The following is a 21,718-nucleotide window of genomic DNA, read 5'->3' on the forward strand; positions in this document are numbered from 1 at the left end:
GTATTAATCTGTTTTTTTACTGCTTATAAGAAAGTACTTGATTGTGTTGATCAAAGACTGTGGAATATAACGAGAGAGTAAGTAATGGGAATACCTGAGCATTAATAATCTTAATCACAGAACTGTATGATAACCAAGAAGTTTTGGTAAACACAATCTTTCAGAATACACAATGAAGTATATTATCACCCTACTTTTTTTAATATTTATAGTGAAGGTGTTATGAGAATGGCTGATTTAGACAATTAGAATGGAGGTAGAAAAATAAATAATTTACAATATGCAGATGATACAACCCTCATGACAGAAACTAAGATCTGAAGCAGTTGTTAGTCAAGAGGAAAAGCAAAAACAGATAAGTTTAATTTAAATATCAGTAAAACAAAAGTGATGGTTTCCGGCAATTTAAAAGCAGATGAATTTATAATTGAGGGAGATAAAACAGAGGTAGCAAAGTTATGATTTACTCAGGTCCAGAATAAGAAATGATGTTTAATGTGAAGAAAAAACTAATTATTAGCACTTAAAAAAAATTAGCATTGTAAAAAAGAGAAATGAATGCATTCTCATTCTCCTACTGTGTCTCAACAAAACAGAAACTATTAATGTAAACTGCGAATTAAAATAAACTGAAATATACATTTAAATGATAAAATGTGGAAATAACTGTTTTAATGTAAAACTGTAATTGCAAATTGTTATGATTACTATTAATTTTTAATATTAACTATAATATTATATTGTACTAATTATAATAATTTATTAACATGTAACAAAATTATTATTATTATTAAGAGAGATCTCCAGGGAGTCAGGGACTCATTGAGGTAGGCCACATACTATATACATAGCTATCATACTTATTCTTGAATTCATCACACTGCTTGCACTCACAACATCCAATGGCAATCCATTCCAATCATGCACCACCCTGTGAGAGAGAGAGAGAGAGAGCAATCTAGCCCTCAACCCCCTTCTTAGCAGCATTCATTCTCAGCTTGGATATCCTTTTGTCCTTCCCCTCCCACCTTCCATAAATTGAAAAATTCCATCAATTGAAATCCTGTATGACCCTTTCAGAAGTTTGTAAGTCTCAATCATATCACCCCTGTTTCTCCTGTTTGCTAGTGTCTGCAGTCTAAACTCTCAATCTGTCTTCATAATCAGTATTCTGCAACCCTGATATAATTTTTAATACTCTCCTTTGCACTCTCTCCAATATATCAGAATCACAATGGAAACTAGGAGACCAGACCTGCACACAGTAGTCCAAGTGAGGTCTCATCATGGCCTTGTAAAGATGCAAAATGACATCCTTATCTTTACATGTGAATGTTTGTTTCAGCACTGCAATTATCTTTTGAGATGTGTTTGCAATCTTTGCTACCTGGCCCCTGAACTTCAACTTCCTATCTACTAACACACCAAGATCCCTAGCTTCATCAGTTTCTTCTAGCATAATCCCACCAATATAATGCAACATTGGATATATATAATCATGCTGAAGTGAATGACTTTACATTTACTGACATTGAACTGATATCCATTTTCCCATACCCACAGTTCCAGCCTATTCAAATCATTCTGCAAGTAATGCATATCAGCAGCATTCCTGATTATCCTACCTACCTATCTTTGCATCATCAGCAAATAGCTGCATGTCACTTGTCAAATCCTTCCCAATATCATCAACGTATAGATTGAATAACAGTGGACCAAGGTATGTGGGAGAATTGAGTAATTAATGTTAATAAGGCTGCTCAACTTATGATATATCACTGTGCATCTTGAAGAAATGTGATAGAGAGTTGACATCTACCTTGACATACCTGTTTGTCAAGGAAAAGTTTCAAAGAAGTGGAAGGAAGGCAAGATTGTACTACTTCATTAGGGAGGTAAAAAGACTCAAGCTGGTCAATTTTTATGTCTGGATCTGGAGTTGTGGTCAAAGTATTAGAGAGGCTAGTGAGAAACAAGATCCAGAATTAAGGTGACAACAGTGGCATTCTCTTTGAGGTACAGCAAGAGTTTACTAAAGGCATATCATGTTTTGGTAATCTGATTACTGATTACAAGGTGACAGTTGCATTGGACAGAGGAGATGAATCAATACTTAGATTTTGCAGAGGCGTTGGTAACATATCACATGATAAATTGATAGTTAAATTGTAATGGACAGGATTGGATAACAGATTAGCACATTGGATTGCAAACTGGCTATCTGATAGGCATCAGCGAGCGTGGGAGAACAACATCTCAAAAGAGGAAAGTCACTAGGTGTTTAAACCTGTATGTTAATAATAATGGTTTGAATGGGAATATTTGTTGTTTGCAGATGATGTCAAGTTGGGAAAAACTACAAGAAGCACAGCAGATATTGTTTTCTTACAAGAGGAATTGAATGGACATGGAAATATTTAAACTAAATCTAATTTATTTTGATGGTTGACAGGGATCTAAATTTAGAAGACATATTGCTGAAATTGTGAAGACAGCACAATGAATTTTGGCAATGATGCAGAGGACACTGACTTAGAGATCACATGTGCACATTACTGTCGTGTAATTTTGTTGAAAGATAATAAAATGCTGTTAAAAAAAAGAGATAGCTATGTGGGAAGGGGGTGGGGAGGGGGACAAAATTATGAAAGATAAATGTCAGTAAGGCCATGAAATTGTTAAAGCAACGGTCTGTCCAGTGGGTGATGTATCGCTGTGAAAGCTGGATCATTAAGAAGAAAGATAGAAAAGGAATTGATTCATTTTGAATTATAGACATCAAGAGACTATTAAGAATATCAGCAAGAATGACTAACTTTATTGTTAGTCCTTCTTTCTAAGTAGAAGTTAACGCAATTTCGACATATAATGCAAGCAGATGAATCATTGGGAAGGCTGGGGCATGAGAGGAAGATGAAGACAGAATAATCTCATAGTATCTATCATACCTTGTCTTGAACTCATTCACTGTTAAAACACCCACAACAGACTCTGGCAGCTTATTCCACTCATTTACCATTCTAAAAGTAAAGAACCCAGCTCTAACACCCTTGCTAACCACACTCTCGCCTAGCTTCCATAGATGTCCCCTCGTTCTCCCACCACCAGTCCTGATCTCAAAAATATCCTCAGAATTAATCCTATAGAAACCCTTTAGCAATTTGAATATCTCAATCATATCTCGACTTTTCCGCCTATCAACCAATTTCTGCAACCCACAAATCTTCAACCTGTTCTCATATGGTTCATTCCATAGACCTGCTATCATCTTGGTCACTCGCCTCTGGATCCTCTTCACCTCCTCCACATCAAGAAGAAACCTAGGTGACCAAATCTGGGCACAGTAGTCAACATGAGGTCTTATCAAGGCTCGGTACAGAGGAACAATAACTTGCTTGTCTGCTCGTCAAAGTATTTTTCAACAAACAAGTGAGTTGATGAGCTGATTTAGCCACTTTTGCAATGTGCCCCCTAAATTTTATCTCCCTATCCACCAACACTCCCAAGTCCCTGGCCTCATCAATCTCCTGGTGTACAGTTCCACCAATGTGGTATACCGCTGCTAATCTTTTCACCCCAAAGTGCATAACCTTACATTTTGTCACATTAAATTGACATCCACTCTCCTTTGCCCAGAACTCCAATCTATCCAAATCATCCTACAAGCTTTTGACATCTTCTGCATTCACTATTGCCCTACCCAACTTTGCATCATCAGCGAACAAATGAACTGTTCCTCTTAGATCCTTCCCTATATCGTTAATGAACAAATTAAACAGCAGTGGTCCAAGAAGAGAAGGCTGTGACACACCACTAGTCACAGGCTGTCTTTTGGACTCTACTCCTCAATAAACTACTCTCTGATATCTCTCCATTAACCACCCTCCTATCCATCTCACCAATCCTATATCTATTCCCATATGTTGCAGTTTACTGATTAGAATTCCATGTGGTATCCTGTCAAAGGCTTTAGCCAGGTCCAGCAGTATCACTGCAAACCCATTACCCTTATCCAGTTCAGCCATCACTGTGTTATAAAACATGAGCAAGTTACCGAGGCATGATCTACCCTTCACAAAACCGTGCTGTCCCCCCGTACAGTATCCCATTTTCATCTATCCAATCTTGTATTTTCCTTTTGACTATTTTCTCCAAGATCTTGACAACAACTCCTGATATGCTGATCAGTTGGTAATTTGCAACCGCAGTCTTGGAACCTCTTTTATGCAGTGGAACTATTTTCCACCCCCTTGGGACTAACCCAAACCCGAGACTCAGATTAAACAACATAGTCAAGGGTACTGATAATTCTTTAGCCGCTTCACGTAAGACACGTGCCGGTATACCATCCAATCCCATAGATGTATTCACATTAAGGTTCTGTAATAGACTATTCACCTCGACTTCATTCATCACAATTCCCGTATAAACTAATGGTTCCTTCATTCTTTCAATGTCACCACCTGGATGATATACTTTTGCAAAGTGCTCGCTCAGTAATTCCACTATATCGACAGATTCAGTGACCTCTTTATCATCGGCATTCCTTAAAATCATTCTGCCTTGTACAGTTTTTTTTTTTTGCTTGCAGCATATTGAAAGAACTGTTTGGGATTCTCTTTAGCTTGCATAGCTAGTTTCATTTCATAATCCGCTTTTGCTTTTTTTTTTTTACCACACTCGTTACCCTTCTGGCCTACGCTTTATACCATTCGTGTGCCTACAGGTCACCTTTCTCTTTAAATTCACTCCACAGTTGTTTCTTTTTTTGCAGCTCAAACTTAATGGTGCTATTCATCCATTTAACCCCTACTTGTTTTACTATTCGGACCCTAGGTACACAATCAGCCATAACCTCCTATAAATGCTCCTTGACCACTTCCCCTTCTCTATCAACATCCAGCCCTTGCAGTTTTACATGCCATGTCACTGAACCAAGCAATCTCCTAAGCCTGTCATACTTGTCAGCACGGTAATTTCACATATACCCTGTCTTAATTGAAAATTCCACACCTTTAGCCACCTCCCAGGTCAAGACCTTATGATCACTCTCACCAATAGGTGGCAACATGGTCATATTCATTACTATCAAATTCTCAGATGCTATTACCAGGTCGAGCACTCTCAAACCCCTATTATTTTCAATTACATGCAGTCTCAGATAGTTATCCCTTAATAATTGAATAAAATCCAGTTTCTTCCTCACATGTGTCCTCTCCTCCTTCCAATCAATGTTACCATAGTTAAATCCCCCATAATAATTACCCTCCTTCCACTCATTTCATCAATTTCCCTATGCATACATACTAACTCCACCATCTATTCCATCACCTGGTCTATAGCAGTACCCAACTGTATATTTTGTTCTGCCAGTCTCAATCTCACACCAAATAGCCTCAAATGAGCTCTTTTCACTATCCAGCAATACAACTTCAATTCTCCTTGGCTGCAGTTCATCAGCTATCATCAATAACACTCCTCCTCCCATTTTATTCTCTCTGTCCCTCCTAAACACACTATAACCTACACATTCTATCCCACTAACTATATCATCTTCCGTCAGTCATGTTTCACTAATGCCAATAACCTTTGGCCAGGAAGAGCCATCCAAGGTCAAAAATTCTTCCTTCTTGTTCCTAATACTCCTGGCATTAGTATACATGAAATGCAGAGGTCCCTTTGTCCCACCCCTATCTTGATGCATTATTCTAACTATCCTATTCTGATTACTTGTCCTTAGTACTGGCTTGGGTACATTATATACATTCTTACACTCAATTGTCTCACTGGTGTCTGCATATCCACTCCCCCCCCCCCCTTGGTAGTTCTAGTTTCCCTGGTTCTGCACATCCATTTTCACTTCATTCAGCAACACTTTTTCCTGTCTATGCATACCAAATCTATTCAAATGTAGGCCATCCATCTTGTATAAATCCTTTTGCCCATCAAACTCATTCCACACATCCACAAATTCCACACCATTTGCATAACCTGTGCATAAAGTTATTTGCAATTATGACCCTCCTTCTAAACTCCTCTGTCGTACCACGGCAACAGACTCACCATCCAATCTCTCACTCTTTTCTTTCGCTACCTTTAACAATACTTTCAAGTCCTCTCTCAAATATGAATAGTAATAAAAATATTTTTTCATGTCCAGTATAAAAATATGCTTTCTGAACAGTTTTAGAGAAAAAAAATAATATAAAATACCTGAAGCACATTTACAGTCTCCTGAATAATGAGAACAGTAAGCTCCATTTTTACATGTGCATGTTCCTAAGCATTTATTTCCATATTTGCCTGCAGGACAAGCTGAAATAAAAAATAATAATAATAACAATAATAAAATACAGATAATTTTTGGGAAAAATTTAATTACTGGCACATTTCACATATGATTAATGGATTGCATGATTTTATGTGATCATTGTGTGGGATACAAGGAGTAAGAAGTAAAAGAGTTAGTAATGGGAGTAGGGACAAATTACTCGACTGGGAACAAGTAACATGTAAGACTGGATATCAGGTGGTTGTTGAGAAAGATAAAAGATAATAGCATGATAGATCAGTGTGTTACCCAGGTAATGACAATGATGAGATGAAGTAGAGAGCAAGGATTATTATTATTATTATTATTCAGGTCTCCATGGAGTCAAGAGACTCATTGTGGGAGGTCCTTCTTAGGAAACACGAAGTCTATCATACCACTCCTTGAACTCATTGACCGTTTTTGCTCTCACCACTCTCTCAGGCAATGCATTCCACAGTTCAACCACCCTCCATGCAAAGAACCACTCCTCACCCCTTGCTCACAGCTTCCTTTAGTAACTTCCAGGATTATGAATGATATGTTAGCAGAAATATGTGAGGAGAAAGGAGTGAAGTTTGTTAATGTGTGAAATGAGTTTGAAGGAGCTATTGAACTGTATAAGACGATGGACTGAATTTGAATGGTTTTGGGGTGAGTCATTTGGTGAGGGAAAATAATGATGATGCTGATGGAAGGGAAAATAATGAGTAGTAAATGAATTCGAGCAAGTGAGAATGTGAAAGAGTGGGAGATTAAGGAAGGAGAGAGTGAAATGATGCTTATGGATGGAGAGGAGTAGAATGAGTGTAGAGAATGAGAAGTGTGCAAGAAAAACAGGGAAATGGAGACTCAGGGGAGCACAGCATGAGAAAGGTTGATGCTCAAAGAGGATGTGAATGTGTGTGTGTAAACAAGAAGTCAATGAAAGGACTCGGGATCTAGGGAAAATAATTGGATTTGAAGAAGGTTCTGGGATAAGTAAGGAGAAAAAGAAACAGCTTGAGGAAGATATGGAAAAGTCACATATAATAAGTGGTGTCAGTGCGACTTGTTATAGATCCAGGAACAAGCTGTTATGTTTGTATACAAATGCTAGAAGTATCAAAAACAAGGGAAATGAATTGGCTACATTGATTGAGTTATTATCCCAAAAACTGTTGGAATAAGTGAGACAGGGTTGGATGTGGATGACATCCTGACAGGAATAGAGATGAAAGGGTATATGTATTTTGTGAAGATAGAAAGGGTAAAAAGGGAGGTGGAGTGATATTGATGATAGAAGGAGTTATATCAAACGAATTTTTAATGAAACTTGTATTTTTAATGAAACAATTATTATACACATGTATTCACAAGAATATAGTAATTTTATTACTGCAAACATTTCAACCAGAAACTAACTGGTCATCATCAGTGCATCAATATGATCAAGGTGAAGCTACAACAAAGACTGTTAATCCTATTTACAGAGCTGAACCACATGGTGGATGCCACCTAGGATAGTTACAATAAATAAGATTACAATAAAGGCCTAAATTTAAAATTAAGTGATTTGAAATAAAATTTAATTTAATTACAAAATTAAGTGAAATGGTTTCAACCTTTATTGAGGTCAAAACCGGTCTGGATAGTGGCCCTTCCCATAATGCATAGCATTATACATGTTTGTAAGGATTACATAATGTGCTTTGCATTATGGGATACTAAGGCAAGTGATGTGATGTCATTAGTTTTTATATATGAGTTGCCCCAGTCCTGAAAATACTTCATGTGCAAACTTTGTTTGCTTATATTTGGATAAAGGATTAAACCAAGTATATAATTTCTTGGTATCTTTAATTTATAGCATAACCAAGTGGAAAAACTTCTAACATTAAGTAGAGATTCTTCTGAGTCCGGCCAGATGGCAAACACATCATCTACATATCGAACCTAAAACAAAGGTTAGAGTTTTATTGAAGGGAATAGAGATTCTTCAAGATGCTCTAAGTAAAAATCATCAAATGCAGATGACAAGAGGCTTCCCATGGTAGTTCCTTCAATCTGTTTGTAGAACTGGTTCCTGTAGATGAAGTAGCCTGAATAAATGACAAAGTCGAATGTTTCAACTATGTCTGGAGGAAACTCATCTGATAATAGTTGGAGAGTGTCAGCCAGAGATAGACTAGTAAATAAGGCCTGGATATCAAGATTAATCATGAGGTCTATAGATTGAAGGGTTAAGTGTTTTATTTTTGTCAAAAAATCTAATGAATTCTTCGTGGAGTTTTGTGTGAAACCAATGTGGGAGCTTAAAAGACGAGCTAGGAATCTGGCTAATTTATAGAATGAGGGAGTCTATGCAGTCCACTATGGATCTGAGTCAAACTGTTTCCTTATGTATTTTTTGAAGGAAGACATTCCCATTGTTTACTACAGACTCCTGTTAGAACACTAGCTTGAATAAGAAGCATTTTCCAGCCATCCTCTATGTGAAAGTATATTAGAGTGGAAGATGCTGTAATGTAATCATCCACGCCTACTCACAATAACCACTAATCTTATCCACACTTTGCAGACAATAGTACTCTCCTCTCATCCTAGAACAGCCTTCCTCAAGAAGTATTCCCAAATAACTACCAACTGTAAAAAAAAAAACAATGAGCTTCTATCTCAGTCCTCATCGGCATCCCACACATGGCACTGATGTACTTGTCCCTCGACCTCTCTTGTATGGGATTAATATAAAAAAAATGCAGGATCAATTTCCATTGCTCTGTAGTCTTGGTTCTGTATATCTTGGTCCATGCCATTCTATATGTTTAATGTTAACAAACATTTGTTGGCTGGCAATTTTCCATGAAAATGCAGAGAATATAAAACAATTAGACATAGTAATATATTTACTGTGTCTAACAAAGTCTAAGAATTAAATGAGCATCATTTCAAAAGATATAGCACTGAAGTTTTAGGTTACTCACTAATTCTTTTTCCATATGCCAACCAATCTGTCCAAAGCATGTTAAATTATACTCAAATAAATCTGATAAATGCTGTCTAGAGATAAAGAGGAAAGTCTGTTAAAATAGAATTGGCAAAGGATTAGAAATTTTGTTGACTGGGAAATGGTTGGGTGTCAAGTAAAATTTTAGAATAGTTGTTTTAGAAAAGAGATTATAACACAGATTATATAATAACTAAAATAATTTAATTATTATTTTGTATATTTTTCCAAAGTTAACTGGCATTGTCAGGGAACAATAACACAAGAATAGCAACTCTTTATCTTGTTTTTATATTTATCAATATATCATGTCTACTGGTGACTGGCAGGCACATGAACGATATAAAGCACAGGCCAGAAGGGTAATGAGTGTGGCAAAAGCAAAAGCAGATTATGAAAGAACATTAGCCATGCAGGCTAATGAGAATCCCAAACAGTTTTTTCGATATGTTGCAAGTAAAAGAAAAAATGTATACAGCAGAATGATTTTAAAGAATGCTGATGGTAGGGAGGTAACCGAAGCAGTTGATATAGTGGAATTACTGAGTGAGCACTTTGCAAGAGTATATCATCCAGGTGATATTGCAGGAATAAAAGAATAAAAAGATATGACATTGCAGGAATAAAAGAATTAACAGCTTATATGGGAATTGTGGTGAATGAAGTGGAGGTGAATAGTCTATTACAAAACCACAATGGCAATACATCTGTGGAATTGGATGGTATACCTGCTCGCGTCGTACGAGAAGCAGCTAAAGAACTGTCAGTGCCCTTCACCATTTCGTTTAATCTGAGTCTCGGGTCTGGGTTAGTCCCAAGGGGGTAGAAAGAGGGGGAAAATAGTTCCACTGCATAAAGGAGGTTCCAAGGCTGCTGTTGTAAATTACCGACCGATCAGCATATATCAGGAATCGTTGTCAAGTTCTTGGAGAAAATAGTCAAAAGGAAAATACAGGATTGGATAAATGAAAATGGGATACTGTAAGGGGGACAGCATGGTTTTCTGAAGGGTAGATCATACTTCTGTAAGTAACTTGCTCACGTTTTATAACACAGTGACGGCTGAACTGGATAAGGGTAATGGGTTTACAGTGATTCTACTGGACCTTGCTAAGGCCTTTCACAGGATACCACATGGAATTCTAATCAGTAAACTGCAGCATATGGGGATGGATATAGGTTTGGTGAGATGGATAAGAGGGTGGTTGATGGAGAGATATCAGAGAGTGGTTTATTCAGGAGTAGAGTTGAAAAGATGGCCTGTGACTAGTGGCGTGCCACAGGGTTTTGTTCTTGGACCACTACTGTTCAATTTGTTCATTAACGATATAGGAAAGGATTTGAGAGGAGCTGTTCATTTGTTTGCTGATGATGCAAAGTTGGGTAGAGAAATAGTGAGTGTGCAGGATGTCAAAATTTTTCAGGATGATTTGGATAGTTTGGAGGACTAGGCTAAAGAATGGATGTCAGTTTAATGTGACAAAGTGTAAGGTTATGCATTTTGGGATGAAAAGATTAGCAACAGTATATCACATTGGTGGAACTGTACTGCAGGAGATTGTAGAGGCCAGGGATTTGGGACTGTTGGTAGATAGGGAGTTGAAGTTTAGGGGGCATATCGCAAAAGTGGCTAAATCAGCTCATTAAATCACTTGGTTGCCGGAAAAAAACTTTAACAAGCAGAGACAAACAACAGGTTATTGTTCCTCTGTATCGAGCCTTCATAAGACCTCATCTTGACTATTGTGCCCAGATATGGGTGTCAGGGTTTTTTTATGGATGGGGAGGAGGTGGAGAGGATCCAGAGACGAGTGAACAAGATGATAGCAGGTCTATGGAATGAACCTTATGAGAACAGGGTGAAGATTTATGGGTTGCAGAAATTGGTTGATAGGCAGAAAAGGGGTGATATGATTGAGACATTTTCAAATTACTGAAATGTTTCTATAAGATTAATTCAGAAGATATTTTTGAGAATAGAATTGGTGGTGGGAGGACTAGGGTCCATACATGGAAGCTGGGCAGGAGTGTGGTTAGCAAGGGTGTTAGAGCTAGGTTTTTTACTTGCAGAGTGGTGAATGAGTGGAATAAGCTGCCAGAGTCTGTTGTGGATACCATGACTGTAAATGAGTTCAAGGCGAGGTATGATAGATACTGTGTGAATGTCGAATAGTTGTTCTTGATATGATGTTAGGGCCTACCTCGACGAGTCTGTGGACTCCTTGGAGTTGCCCATAACAATAATAATAAGCAGTAATCATATTTCTAAGAGACCAAATTACGGGTCATGACAGGCAACTGAGCCTAACACAAAAAAGATGCAGATGACAGTACTCTTCATTCTTTCTACTCATTCAACAAACCATGCAGGTGTTCAGATATGCAAAGCTTAAGATCATTTACAATGAGTATCTTAAATATTGATCTACATACCATCCTTTAATGGAGTAAGGACAATCTGGCCACCTTAAATAACACCAAAAATGCAGTCCTGCCTTTTCTCCTTTAAAAGAGATATCAGCTCACCTACTCTTACTCTCAGTAATACACCAAACAGACAGGATTGGATCTCTCTCTGCTTGGACTAACATCATTTCTCTCCTGATATAAACACATTGCATCAATAGCTTCCTCATCTTCCAAACATTAGGCATTCTCTTTCATTCAAGATGATCCATCCAACTGTTACCTCTATACAAATCCCAAATCCACCTAACCTTAGAATACTGCTTACTTGTCTGGAGTGATGCACCTAAAAACTTGCCTAAAAATTCTTGAGGCTCTCCAGAGGAGAGCAATTTGCTTCACAGATAATCCCTCCCTTACAGATTCACTTCAACCTGTAACTTATAGATGCAGTGTTTCAGCACTGTGTCTATTCTATAGGTATTTCATTGGTCACTGCTCCACTGAGCTGGCAACATCATTTCCCCTCAAGAAGCAGCTGCCCAGCATCCCTTTTCAGTGCAACTGTAAACACACTGAACCTGTTTCTTCTCTTCCTCTTTAATTCTGTCTAAAGTAAAGGATAATAAATATCATAATCATTATCATCCTGTTTAGTAGTAGGAATAATGGCCTGTTATGGTCTCGTGCCACCATCTCTTGGTTCTTTTCTTGGTAACCACCTTCTAGGAATGTACCAAAAACCTGTCAAAGTAGCTTCATTTTGTCCATTCTGTTTACATGCTGTAACAAGTTTTGTCCATATGCTGAATATATTGTATTATAAGTATCATATTTAGTTTATTTTCATCATATCTTTGTGTTTCATCTTGTCCAGTAATGTATATTATTATTATTATTATTATTAAGATAGACCTCCAGGGAATCGTTGAAGGAGGCCACATACTACCCACATCAGCTGTCATACTTGTTCTCGAATTCATTCATGCTACTTGTACACACAACATCCAATGGCAATACATTCCAATAATGCAAAACTCTATGAAAGAAAAATATAACTCTCACCCCTTCTTGATGGCATTCATTTTCAACTTCCAATGATCCTCTCTCATCTCATCCTGCTGTACGACCCTATCAGGAGTGTGTGTAAGGTTCAATCATATCACCACTCTTTCTCCAGTTTGCTAGTGTCTGCAGTCTACAAATTCTCAATTTGTCACTATAATCAGTATTCCACAATCCTGATATCATTTTTAATGCTCTCCTTTGCATTCTTTCCACTGTATTAAAATCAACATGGAAACCAAGAGATCAGACCACAGTCTTTCCCACAGTTCTTATAAATTTCATTTCAACTGATATAAGCTGTTCATCTTGTTTTCTGAAGGTCCAGGCTTCAGTACTATAGAACTTACTGGTCTTCTTCATGTCTTGTGCTGCTTTAATTCTGGTGTACCTCTGTAATTTTTTTTTTTTGGGATTAAAGACTTAATTATTCTAGGTGCTCTACTGTACTTTTCAGTTTCATTATTAATGTCATTTTCTTCTTTGTAAATCAAACTGTAACCAAGATACTTCCATTACTCAAGAGTTGTATTTCTTATATATGTTTTAATTTGAATTCATTCTTTCCATGAAAGGCCATGATTTTGGTTTTTTTAGTTGATATTTACATATTAAATTCTTCTGCAATAAGGTTTAAACAGTGTACAGAATATTGCAATTCATCTTCATTATTAGCTAGGAGAAATAATCATCTGTAATTAGCAGTGTGTGTGACAAAATAGCTATCACTTCATAATGTGATATTTCCATAAACAGTCAGTCTTCAATTGTGTTGATATATATATATATATATATATATATATATATATCAATTAGAGATATGATTGAGACATAAGCTAGTGATGGGTTGTTACCAGATTAATGTGTATGAGATTTTTCATAGAATAGGAGGAGACAGGGAAAAAACAAGAGACCATCCTTGGAACTGTATAACAAGGGTGTGAGCAAGTGAGTGAGAAGTAGGTTTTTTTACATAGAGATTAGTTGGTAAGCAGAATGTATTGCCTGAGAGTGTGGTTAATGCAGATATGAATGAGTTTAAGGAAAAGTTTGATGAGCTTTGTATATGATAGTGGGGACTTTCTGTGACAAAAGTCTTTTGACTCCATGGAGGTCTAAAGTTAGTAAGAATAATAATTTTGATGAGTATAGCACTAACATCTCTGTGGCTGGAAGGTTTTCCCAAGGAACTATCTTGAACATGAAAACAATTTTTTTTTTTAATCAGCATGAGAGAGAGAGAGAGAGAGAGAGAGAGAGAGAGAAGGCAGGAATTTTTATTTTTTTTTTCTGGAATGTTAGGTACATCCACACAAAACTGGCTCATGAACTTGTGCATTTCAGTTATTCACCTTAGACTGCTAAAATGAGGTAAAATGTCAATTACCTTCTCGACATGTGAAGAGTTTTTTGGTAATGAATTGGTAAGCTCAACTTGGCCAAAAATTATAGGCATCACTGAGACCTGGTTGATTGAAAATTATAAAGTTACAGATGTAGAATGTAAAGGGTATTGTATTTTCAGGGAGGATAGAAGGAACAGGAGGAGCTGGGGTATTGCTGATGATAGCTGCCGAATTGCAACCAACAAAATTAGAAGCTAAAGAGGATATTAGGTTTGAGGGAGATGGTTCATTTGAGGCTGTCTAGTATGATATAGAGGCAAATGTGATAAAATACATTGCTGCGTGATGCTATAGACCAGGGGATCCACAGGAAGCTGTATCAGCAAATCAGCACAATGAGTGTAGGCCGAACAATTATCATGGGAGACTTTAACTACGGAGACATCAACTGGAGGAAAGAAAGGAGACATAGAAAGATGGAAGTGGGATTTATACAGTTGCTAAGGGATAATTACATGTTATAAAGACAAGGTTTGAGGGTTGGATCTGATAATGGCATCAGATGATGTATCCATAATCAAGGTAGACACTCTGGCTCCAATTGGGGAGAGTGACCATGCAGTCTTGTTCTGGGAAGTTGCCAAACACATGGAGCTCTCTGTCCTGTCAAGAGGGAGTTTATGTTCAATTATAAGGCTGGTGATTATAAGAGACTAAGGAATTATCTTGGAACAGTGCCATGGCTTGAAAGCTACAAGGAAAGAATGTTAGTAATATACGGCAAGTGGTCAGAGATTGCTTGAGGATAGCAGTATCAGACTGCATACCCAAGGTCAGGAGGGTAATCCAAGTTTGAATTAAGTGGATAAGTACGGATATAAAGCAAGAGCTGCAAAAAAAAAAAAAAAAACACTGTGGAGGAAATATAAAGAAAAAAGTGATCAGCATACTCATGAGCAGTACAAAGCGTGAGTAAGAAGGATGACTAGTATAGTAAGGAAAGCCAAATCAGACTATGAAAAGAACTGGCCAAACAGGCAAAAGTAAACCCAAAAGTGTTTTTTCGTTATGTAGCAAGTAAGAAGAAAAATGACTATGGTAGAATGACTTTAAACAATGCAAATGGTAGAAAGGTGAATGAACCAAAAGAAATAGTTCAGTTGCTGAGTGATAATTTTGCAAAGGTGTATCATCCAGGTGGTGATTTTACAGTTGCTGATGTTACAGATGCATATCAACATTGACGTAGATGAACAGAAGGTGTTCAACATATTACAAAATATGAAATTGAACACAGCAGTGGGAATGGATGGCATTTAACCCCCTGTACTACGTGAATGTGCAAGAGAACTGGCATTGTCTCTGATGAAGTTGTTCTATCTAAATCTCATTTTTCGTAGGGTTCCAAAGAAGTGGAAAGAGGGTAAGATAGTATCATTGCATAACTCCAAGACAGAAATAGCAAACAACAGACCAATTAATATATCGAAAATGGTTGTTAAAGTATTGAAAAAGTTGGTGAAAGGTAAAATACAACAGTGGTGGATAGGGATGTGCTACTCTATAGTGAGCAGCATGGTTTTGTAAAGGGTAAGTCCTGTCTTAGTAACTTATTCACATTTTATAATAAAGTGACAGCAGAATTGGATCAAGGTGATGGCTATACCATGATACCTCTCAGCTTTGCCAAGACAGAATACCACATGGAAAACTATTACAAAAACTGGAGAGAATGGGAATGGATATTAGGCTAGTAGCATGGATAGGGGTTGGCTGACGGACAGATACCAGATAGTATTATATGGTGGAGAGGAGTCTAGGAGAATGATGGTGACTAGTGGAGTACCTCAGAGTTCGGTACTAAAGCCAATACTATTTAATTTCTATATCACTAACATAGGGAAAGATTTAAGAGGAGATATTCAGTTGTTTGCTGATGCAAAACTGGGGAGAGCAATAGTTGATAAAGATGATGTAGATATCCTGCAGAATGATTTAAATAAATTGGCATTGTGAGCAAAGGATAATGACTGTCAATTTAATATTGCAAAATATAAAGTTATGCACTTCGGGTTGAAAAGGTTGCATAATAATAATAACCTTTTCTTTTTATGGTGTATCATATTGATGGTAGTGGTTTGCAGGAAATTGATGAGAGTAGAGACTTGGGGATAATTGTTGCCAAAGAGTTAAAGTTCAGAAGATATATTATAAAAGTTTGTAAAATAGTTTAACAAATTACTTAGATGTTGAAAAACACACTAACAAATAAAGACAGCATGTTTTATCCCTCTTTATAAAGTGATGATTCAGGTATATCTTGACTACTGTGCGCAGATTTGGTCACTTGGGTTTCTTAGGGACCAGGAGGTGGTCGAAAAGATTCAGAGACGAGTGACCAAGATGTTGACAGGTCTGTGGAATAATCCGTATGAGGACAGGTTGAAGGTTTGTGAGTTACAAAGTTAAGTTAATAGGCGGAAAGAGGAGACATGATAAAACTTTTAAATAATAGAGGGGTTTTATAAAATCGATGCAAGTGAAATTTTTCAATATATGACAAATAGAGAACTAGGGGCCATCTGTGGAAGTAGTGTAGTTAGTAGGGATGAGTAGACCAGATTTTTTGCATGGAGAGCAGTAAGTGAGTGGAATGGATTGCAGAATTGGTTGTGAGTTCCCTGATGGTGAATGGATTCAAGGAGAAGTATGATAGGATTTGTGTGTGTATGATGCTTGATTTGGGTCTCCAGTGGTGAGTCCCTGGAATCCATGGAGATGCCATAAATAATAACAACAACAACATATGGTGGGTAACAGGAAAATTTCTGTCCAGCTTGATTGGCTGAGTAGTTAACATACCTACCCACTCTCCCCAACAGGCTGGGGATTTGAATCTTGCAGTGGGCATGAATGTTAGTGATTGGTAAGAGATGAATTTCATTGCTTGGTGCGAGGCCACCATCTCAGTTATTGGAGGCCTGAAGTGAATTAAAAAAGTTCCATGTTTGGCCTGTAGAGCATGGTTTCCAGACAATGTGAAAATACTAATAATAAATTAATTGATAATAAAAATAAATAAAATAATAAAAAATTATAAATATTCTTTTAGGCTCAGTACTGAGGTATTATAAATTTCTAACACCTTCATGCACACATATATCATATTATCAGTTTCCTGATATGTACCCTCAAGGTAGGTTCAGGCTACTATGACAGAACTACATGATTAAGTTTACATCATTGTTAATCTCCTATCAACAATTTTCCTCCAAATCAATCCTGTGAGCACTCCATTATTGTCATATCTAACATTTCATGCTTCTAAGGCACTTCTGATTGAATCAATCCACCTAGACCAAGTTTTGCTAACCTTTCCTCACCCATTCTATTTATACCACCTTAGGTTAGCTCTGTTGATACATTCTCAAATGCTAATAATGTCAAGTTCCTTTCTAATATCTTCATTTTTAATATGAATGTGCCATTCATGCCATCATTTCACCCCCCAGGGGGGATAATGATTTTCACCGGAACCTTCATATCTGTGGTCTTTAATCAAGTGATTTATTTTTAACCCAGCTCACAGATCCACAACTTAAAAGTGGTTTGAACACTGTCTTGTATACTGCTAGTTTGGTGTTTTGACTAATTTCTCTCATTCTATTATAAATTTATTTGGCTAGCTCCCACCATACTAGTTTAGCTTATTCTGTTGTCTATTTCTAGATTTAACTTGCTATTTCCACTAAAAACTGTGCCCAAATAGATGAAATATTTTACTGGTTCTATAGGATCTCCATTCAGAATGCAGCTGAAATTTTCTATGCTCCTGCCTATTTTCATAGTTTTGGACTTTTTTTTGCTGATTTTCATGCCAAATTTGTAACAGCTGTTATTCAATTTGGTTAAGAGATTCCTGGAGACTTGCACTAGATGTGTTTAGGAGTACAACATCATCTGCATAAAGCAAAAAGCAGTTTGACATCTCCAATTCTAATATCATGCCTAATGCCATTTTCTTCATAGTGTGGTCCACATAGATGATGAATAAGAGTGGAGATAATGTGCATCCCTGTTTTACCCCTGATTTTACATCAAACTATCTTCGTATATTTACTTCAATTCTAACTGCTGACTGACAACTTAAATATAGACTATGTATTGCTCTGTATAATGTTCCCTTCACCTCATATAATTGTAGTGTTTTGAAAAACTTTTCTCTGGGCACCATGCCATATGCCTTTTCTAGTTTTACAAAACTTAAGTACAGATCCTTGTCATATTCCCAATATTTCTCAACTATTTGTCTTAAAGTGAAAATATGATCTTAACAACCTCTATTTGGCCTGAATGCAGCTTATTCTTTTCCAAGTTTCTCTTCCACAGTCTTTCTCAACCTCTCTTTTGAAGCATGCTTGCATATATTTTACCTGTAACATTAAGAGAAATTCCTCTGCGATTCACACATTTAGCTTCATTCCCTTTTTTCATAGATGATTACTATGAGAGCGCTCTACTCCAATCATTGGGAATTCAACCTTCTGATCAGGCTCTCTGAATTATGCAGTGTAGCCACTGCAAAACTTTTATACCTCCAAACTTAAGCATTTGTGGTCGAATATCATCTACTCCAGCTGCCTTTCCATATTTCAAATTTTTGACAGCCTTTTCTACCTCAAATATTGATATGTATTCCTATCGAAAATTTTCTAGTAAGGTTCTGTCACTGCTTGGTTTGTTTAGCAGTCTTTCAAAGTAATTATTCCAGACATCTACAATATCCTTATCTTCAATTTTCCTGTCACCATAATCATCTTTGATTATGGTGACAGGAAAATTCCTTTTATAGTACTCTTTCCTCCATTGTTAAGCTTCTTCAATAGCCTCCAGAACATTTTTTCCTTCTTGATATTTATTTTCCATACTCTTGCCAAAGTCTTGGGAAGACTTTGGTAAGAGTATGAAAAATAAATCTCAATATCTTTATCAGAGTTTGCCACTGAGACTCCAAGGTTTGGTTCTTGTTTTCAATTTGTTTAATTTATTCTTCATTAATGTTGTATAGTAAAGTTTACAATTTACCTGCAAATGCAGCTCAACTTTAATTCTTTTAAAAACTTTCTTACATACTGTTCTTTTCGATGTGATATCCATTTTTATCCTGCTTATTACTAAGTATTGGTCACTTCCAATTTCAATTCCTCTGTATTCACTTGTATCCTGAACCAGCATGACGATATCACTATCAACAATGACACAGTCAATGAGGCTTTTCCTGTTTCTTGTGTCTTCTCTTCGTGTGAACTCGTGCACATCTTTACATTGAAACATGGTGTTAGTAATGAGTAATCCGTGTCCTGAGCAGAAGTCTAGTAAATACTTACCATTATTATTAGCTTGCTTTTTTTCCAAATTTTCCCAAAATGTTCCTATATGCCTGGTAGGATTCATTTCCTACTCTGCTGTTCAGGTCTCCAACAAGGACCACTTTTTCCATTTTCTTTACATCAGCTGCCTGTTCTAATGACTCAAAAATTCTTCCACTTCCTCCTTAGAAAAGAACCTTCTGTCGGACCATAGGCACAAATGTCCACTGGCCCGAAATTTGCCCACATAATTCTACTTGAAACTGCCTTCCGATCAAGAAGTTTATCATCATGTTTGATGTCGAATGCTTTCACTACTCCTTCCTTTCCTTGATCATTATTGTCTGAAAATAACATCCTATACTATTATTTAGTAAGATCTCACCTGTTTTGTCTTCTTTGTCTCAGTAATGCCAATTATGTCCAAGTAGTACTTTTCCAATTCTTCTGCAAGTTCGATTTCCTTTCCATTAATACTCCTTATACTGATGATTCCTATCTTCACTTCTTCTGATGTTGAGTTTATTCTTCTTCTTAGATGTCAAGTTGGAGCTTGTTCCAGTAGCTGACCTTTCACTGTTCATGCTGGTTCTTGATGAAAACAGCAGGGCCTTGTTTAACCAGGAGATGCACTAGTCGGCATGAAATCTCATCATGTTGTACCATCATATGCATTTGTGGTTTAAGCCAATAGAAAGTAAAATTTGTTCAGCTAAGTCCCAAATTTCCAGCCCATCCCTGTTTGTTCAGTATCTAGTAGATACCTACTAACAGTGTGCACCACATCAGGGTGAAGACTGGACATTAGGTCAGAAGCCCCAGTCAGTTCTTCGCATTCCTGAAAGGCGATGTGGAGGTCAACTCCCGGTTATTTGGGAGGACACCTCCACATTTTTTTCCCCCTGGAATGTTAGGTGTCACATCCACACAAAACTGGCCCACAAATTTGTGCATTTCAGTTATTCATCTTAAACTGCTAAGATGAGGTCAAATGTCAATTATCTTCTCAACATGTGATAACAAGAGAATTTCTGTCCAGCCTGATTAGTTGAATAGTTAACATAGCCACTCTATAAATTGTGACTGAGCAATTTCATTACTTGGTGAGCAATTTCATTACTTGGCCACCATCACAGTTATTGGAAGCCTGAAGTGAACTGAAAATGTTTCATGTTTGGTCTCCATACAATGTAAAAAATAATAATTAATTAATTAATAATACAAATAATAAAAAATTATAAATATTCTTTAGCCTGACCACAGTATTGATGTATTATAGGGTTATAACCTTTTCATGAACACATACACATACATGCCAAAAAAAATGCTTACATTCTCGTGATATAACATAAGGTCAGAGCTTGTTTATGATAATATTTTCTGGATATATTGAACTAACTCATGCCAAAATTCACTCTTATTTTAATATTTCCTGTATTAGTAAAAATTGCATACTAATTCATAATAGTTATCTATCACACAGCTCTGTTCTCCTAGCTATATCTCAATGAGGAACAGACAGCCCTGTAGACATCAGTGCCAATAAAACTCAGTCCTGTCTGATCTCTTGCAAGAAAGAGCTCACATCCCTCTCCATTACTTTCAATAATACCTAGATATCAAAACATGATCAGCTTTCCCTTCTTGGACTAACTTATACCCAACCTTTCCTAGCACAAACACATTTCAACCATAGCTTCTGCAGCCACCAAAAGCTTCATGTAGTTTTTCGCACAAGACACTATTGCAGACTGCTATACAAATCCCAAATCCATCCAACCATGAAATATTGCTCCCATATTTAGGGTGGTACACCAAAATCTGCTCTAAAATTGTTGGATTCTATCCAGAAAAGGGCAATCCAGTTAATTAATGAAACCTTTCTTACAGACATTCAGTTTTTGCTTTGTTCCTCTTCTACAGATACTTTCATTGACAATGCTCTGCTGAATCAACCACTATCATTCCTCCAAAATCATTAGAACAAGAGCTACTGCTAACCAACAGTCTTTTACAGTCCATTTTGAAACTCACAGAACCAACTTAACTACCTCCTCTTTCATTCCATCTACTTTTGTTCTTTGGAATAGATCCCCCCCATTCTGTCTTTTGGAAAGAATACAACCTTCAGTTGTTCAAAAAAAAAAAAAAAAAAAGACTGCTCCTTTCTGCTTATCCTCTTGCCCACATATGGCACTGATATGCTATAGGTCTTGTGACTGACCTTTCATGTGTG

General features: G+C 36.9%; 1 protein-coding gene across 13 annotated transcripts in view; it reads right to left on the bottom strand.

Annotated features, from left to right (window-relative positions):
* LOC150093662 (uncharacterized) overlaps positions 1-21,718 on the bottom strand; it is a 442,983-nt gene that overhangs the window by 279,100 nt on the left and 142,165 nt on the right. For all 13 annotated transcript variants that reach the window (XR_016550305.1, XR_016550303.1, XR_016550304.1 and 10 more), the window contains one exon: positions 6,214-6,315. Coding sequence is in view for 9 of the 13 variants with exons in the window: in XM_090412731.1 (XP_090268857.1) it covers positions 6,214-6,315 (102 nt within the window). In the remaining 4 variants the exon portion in view is untranslated. The remainder of the gene's footprint in view (positions 1-6,213; positions 6,316-21,718) is intronic.

The sequence above is a fragment of the Typopeltis vanoorti genome, chromosome 23 (genome assembly GCF_054136105.1).
Source record: "Typopeltis vanoorti isolate ZY-2024b chromosome 23, IOZ_Tvanoo_1.0, whole genome shotgun sequence".
Taxonomy (NCBI): domain Eukaryota; kingdom Metazoa; phylum Arthropoda; class Arachnida; order Uropygi; family Thelyphonidae; genus Typopeltis; species Typopeltis vanoorti.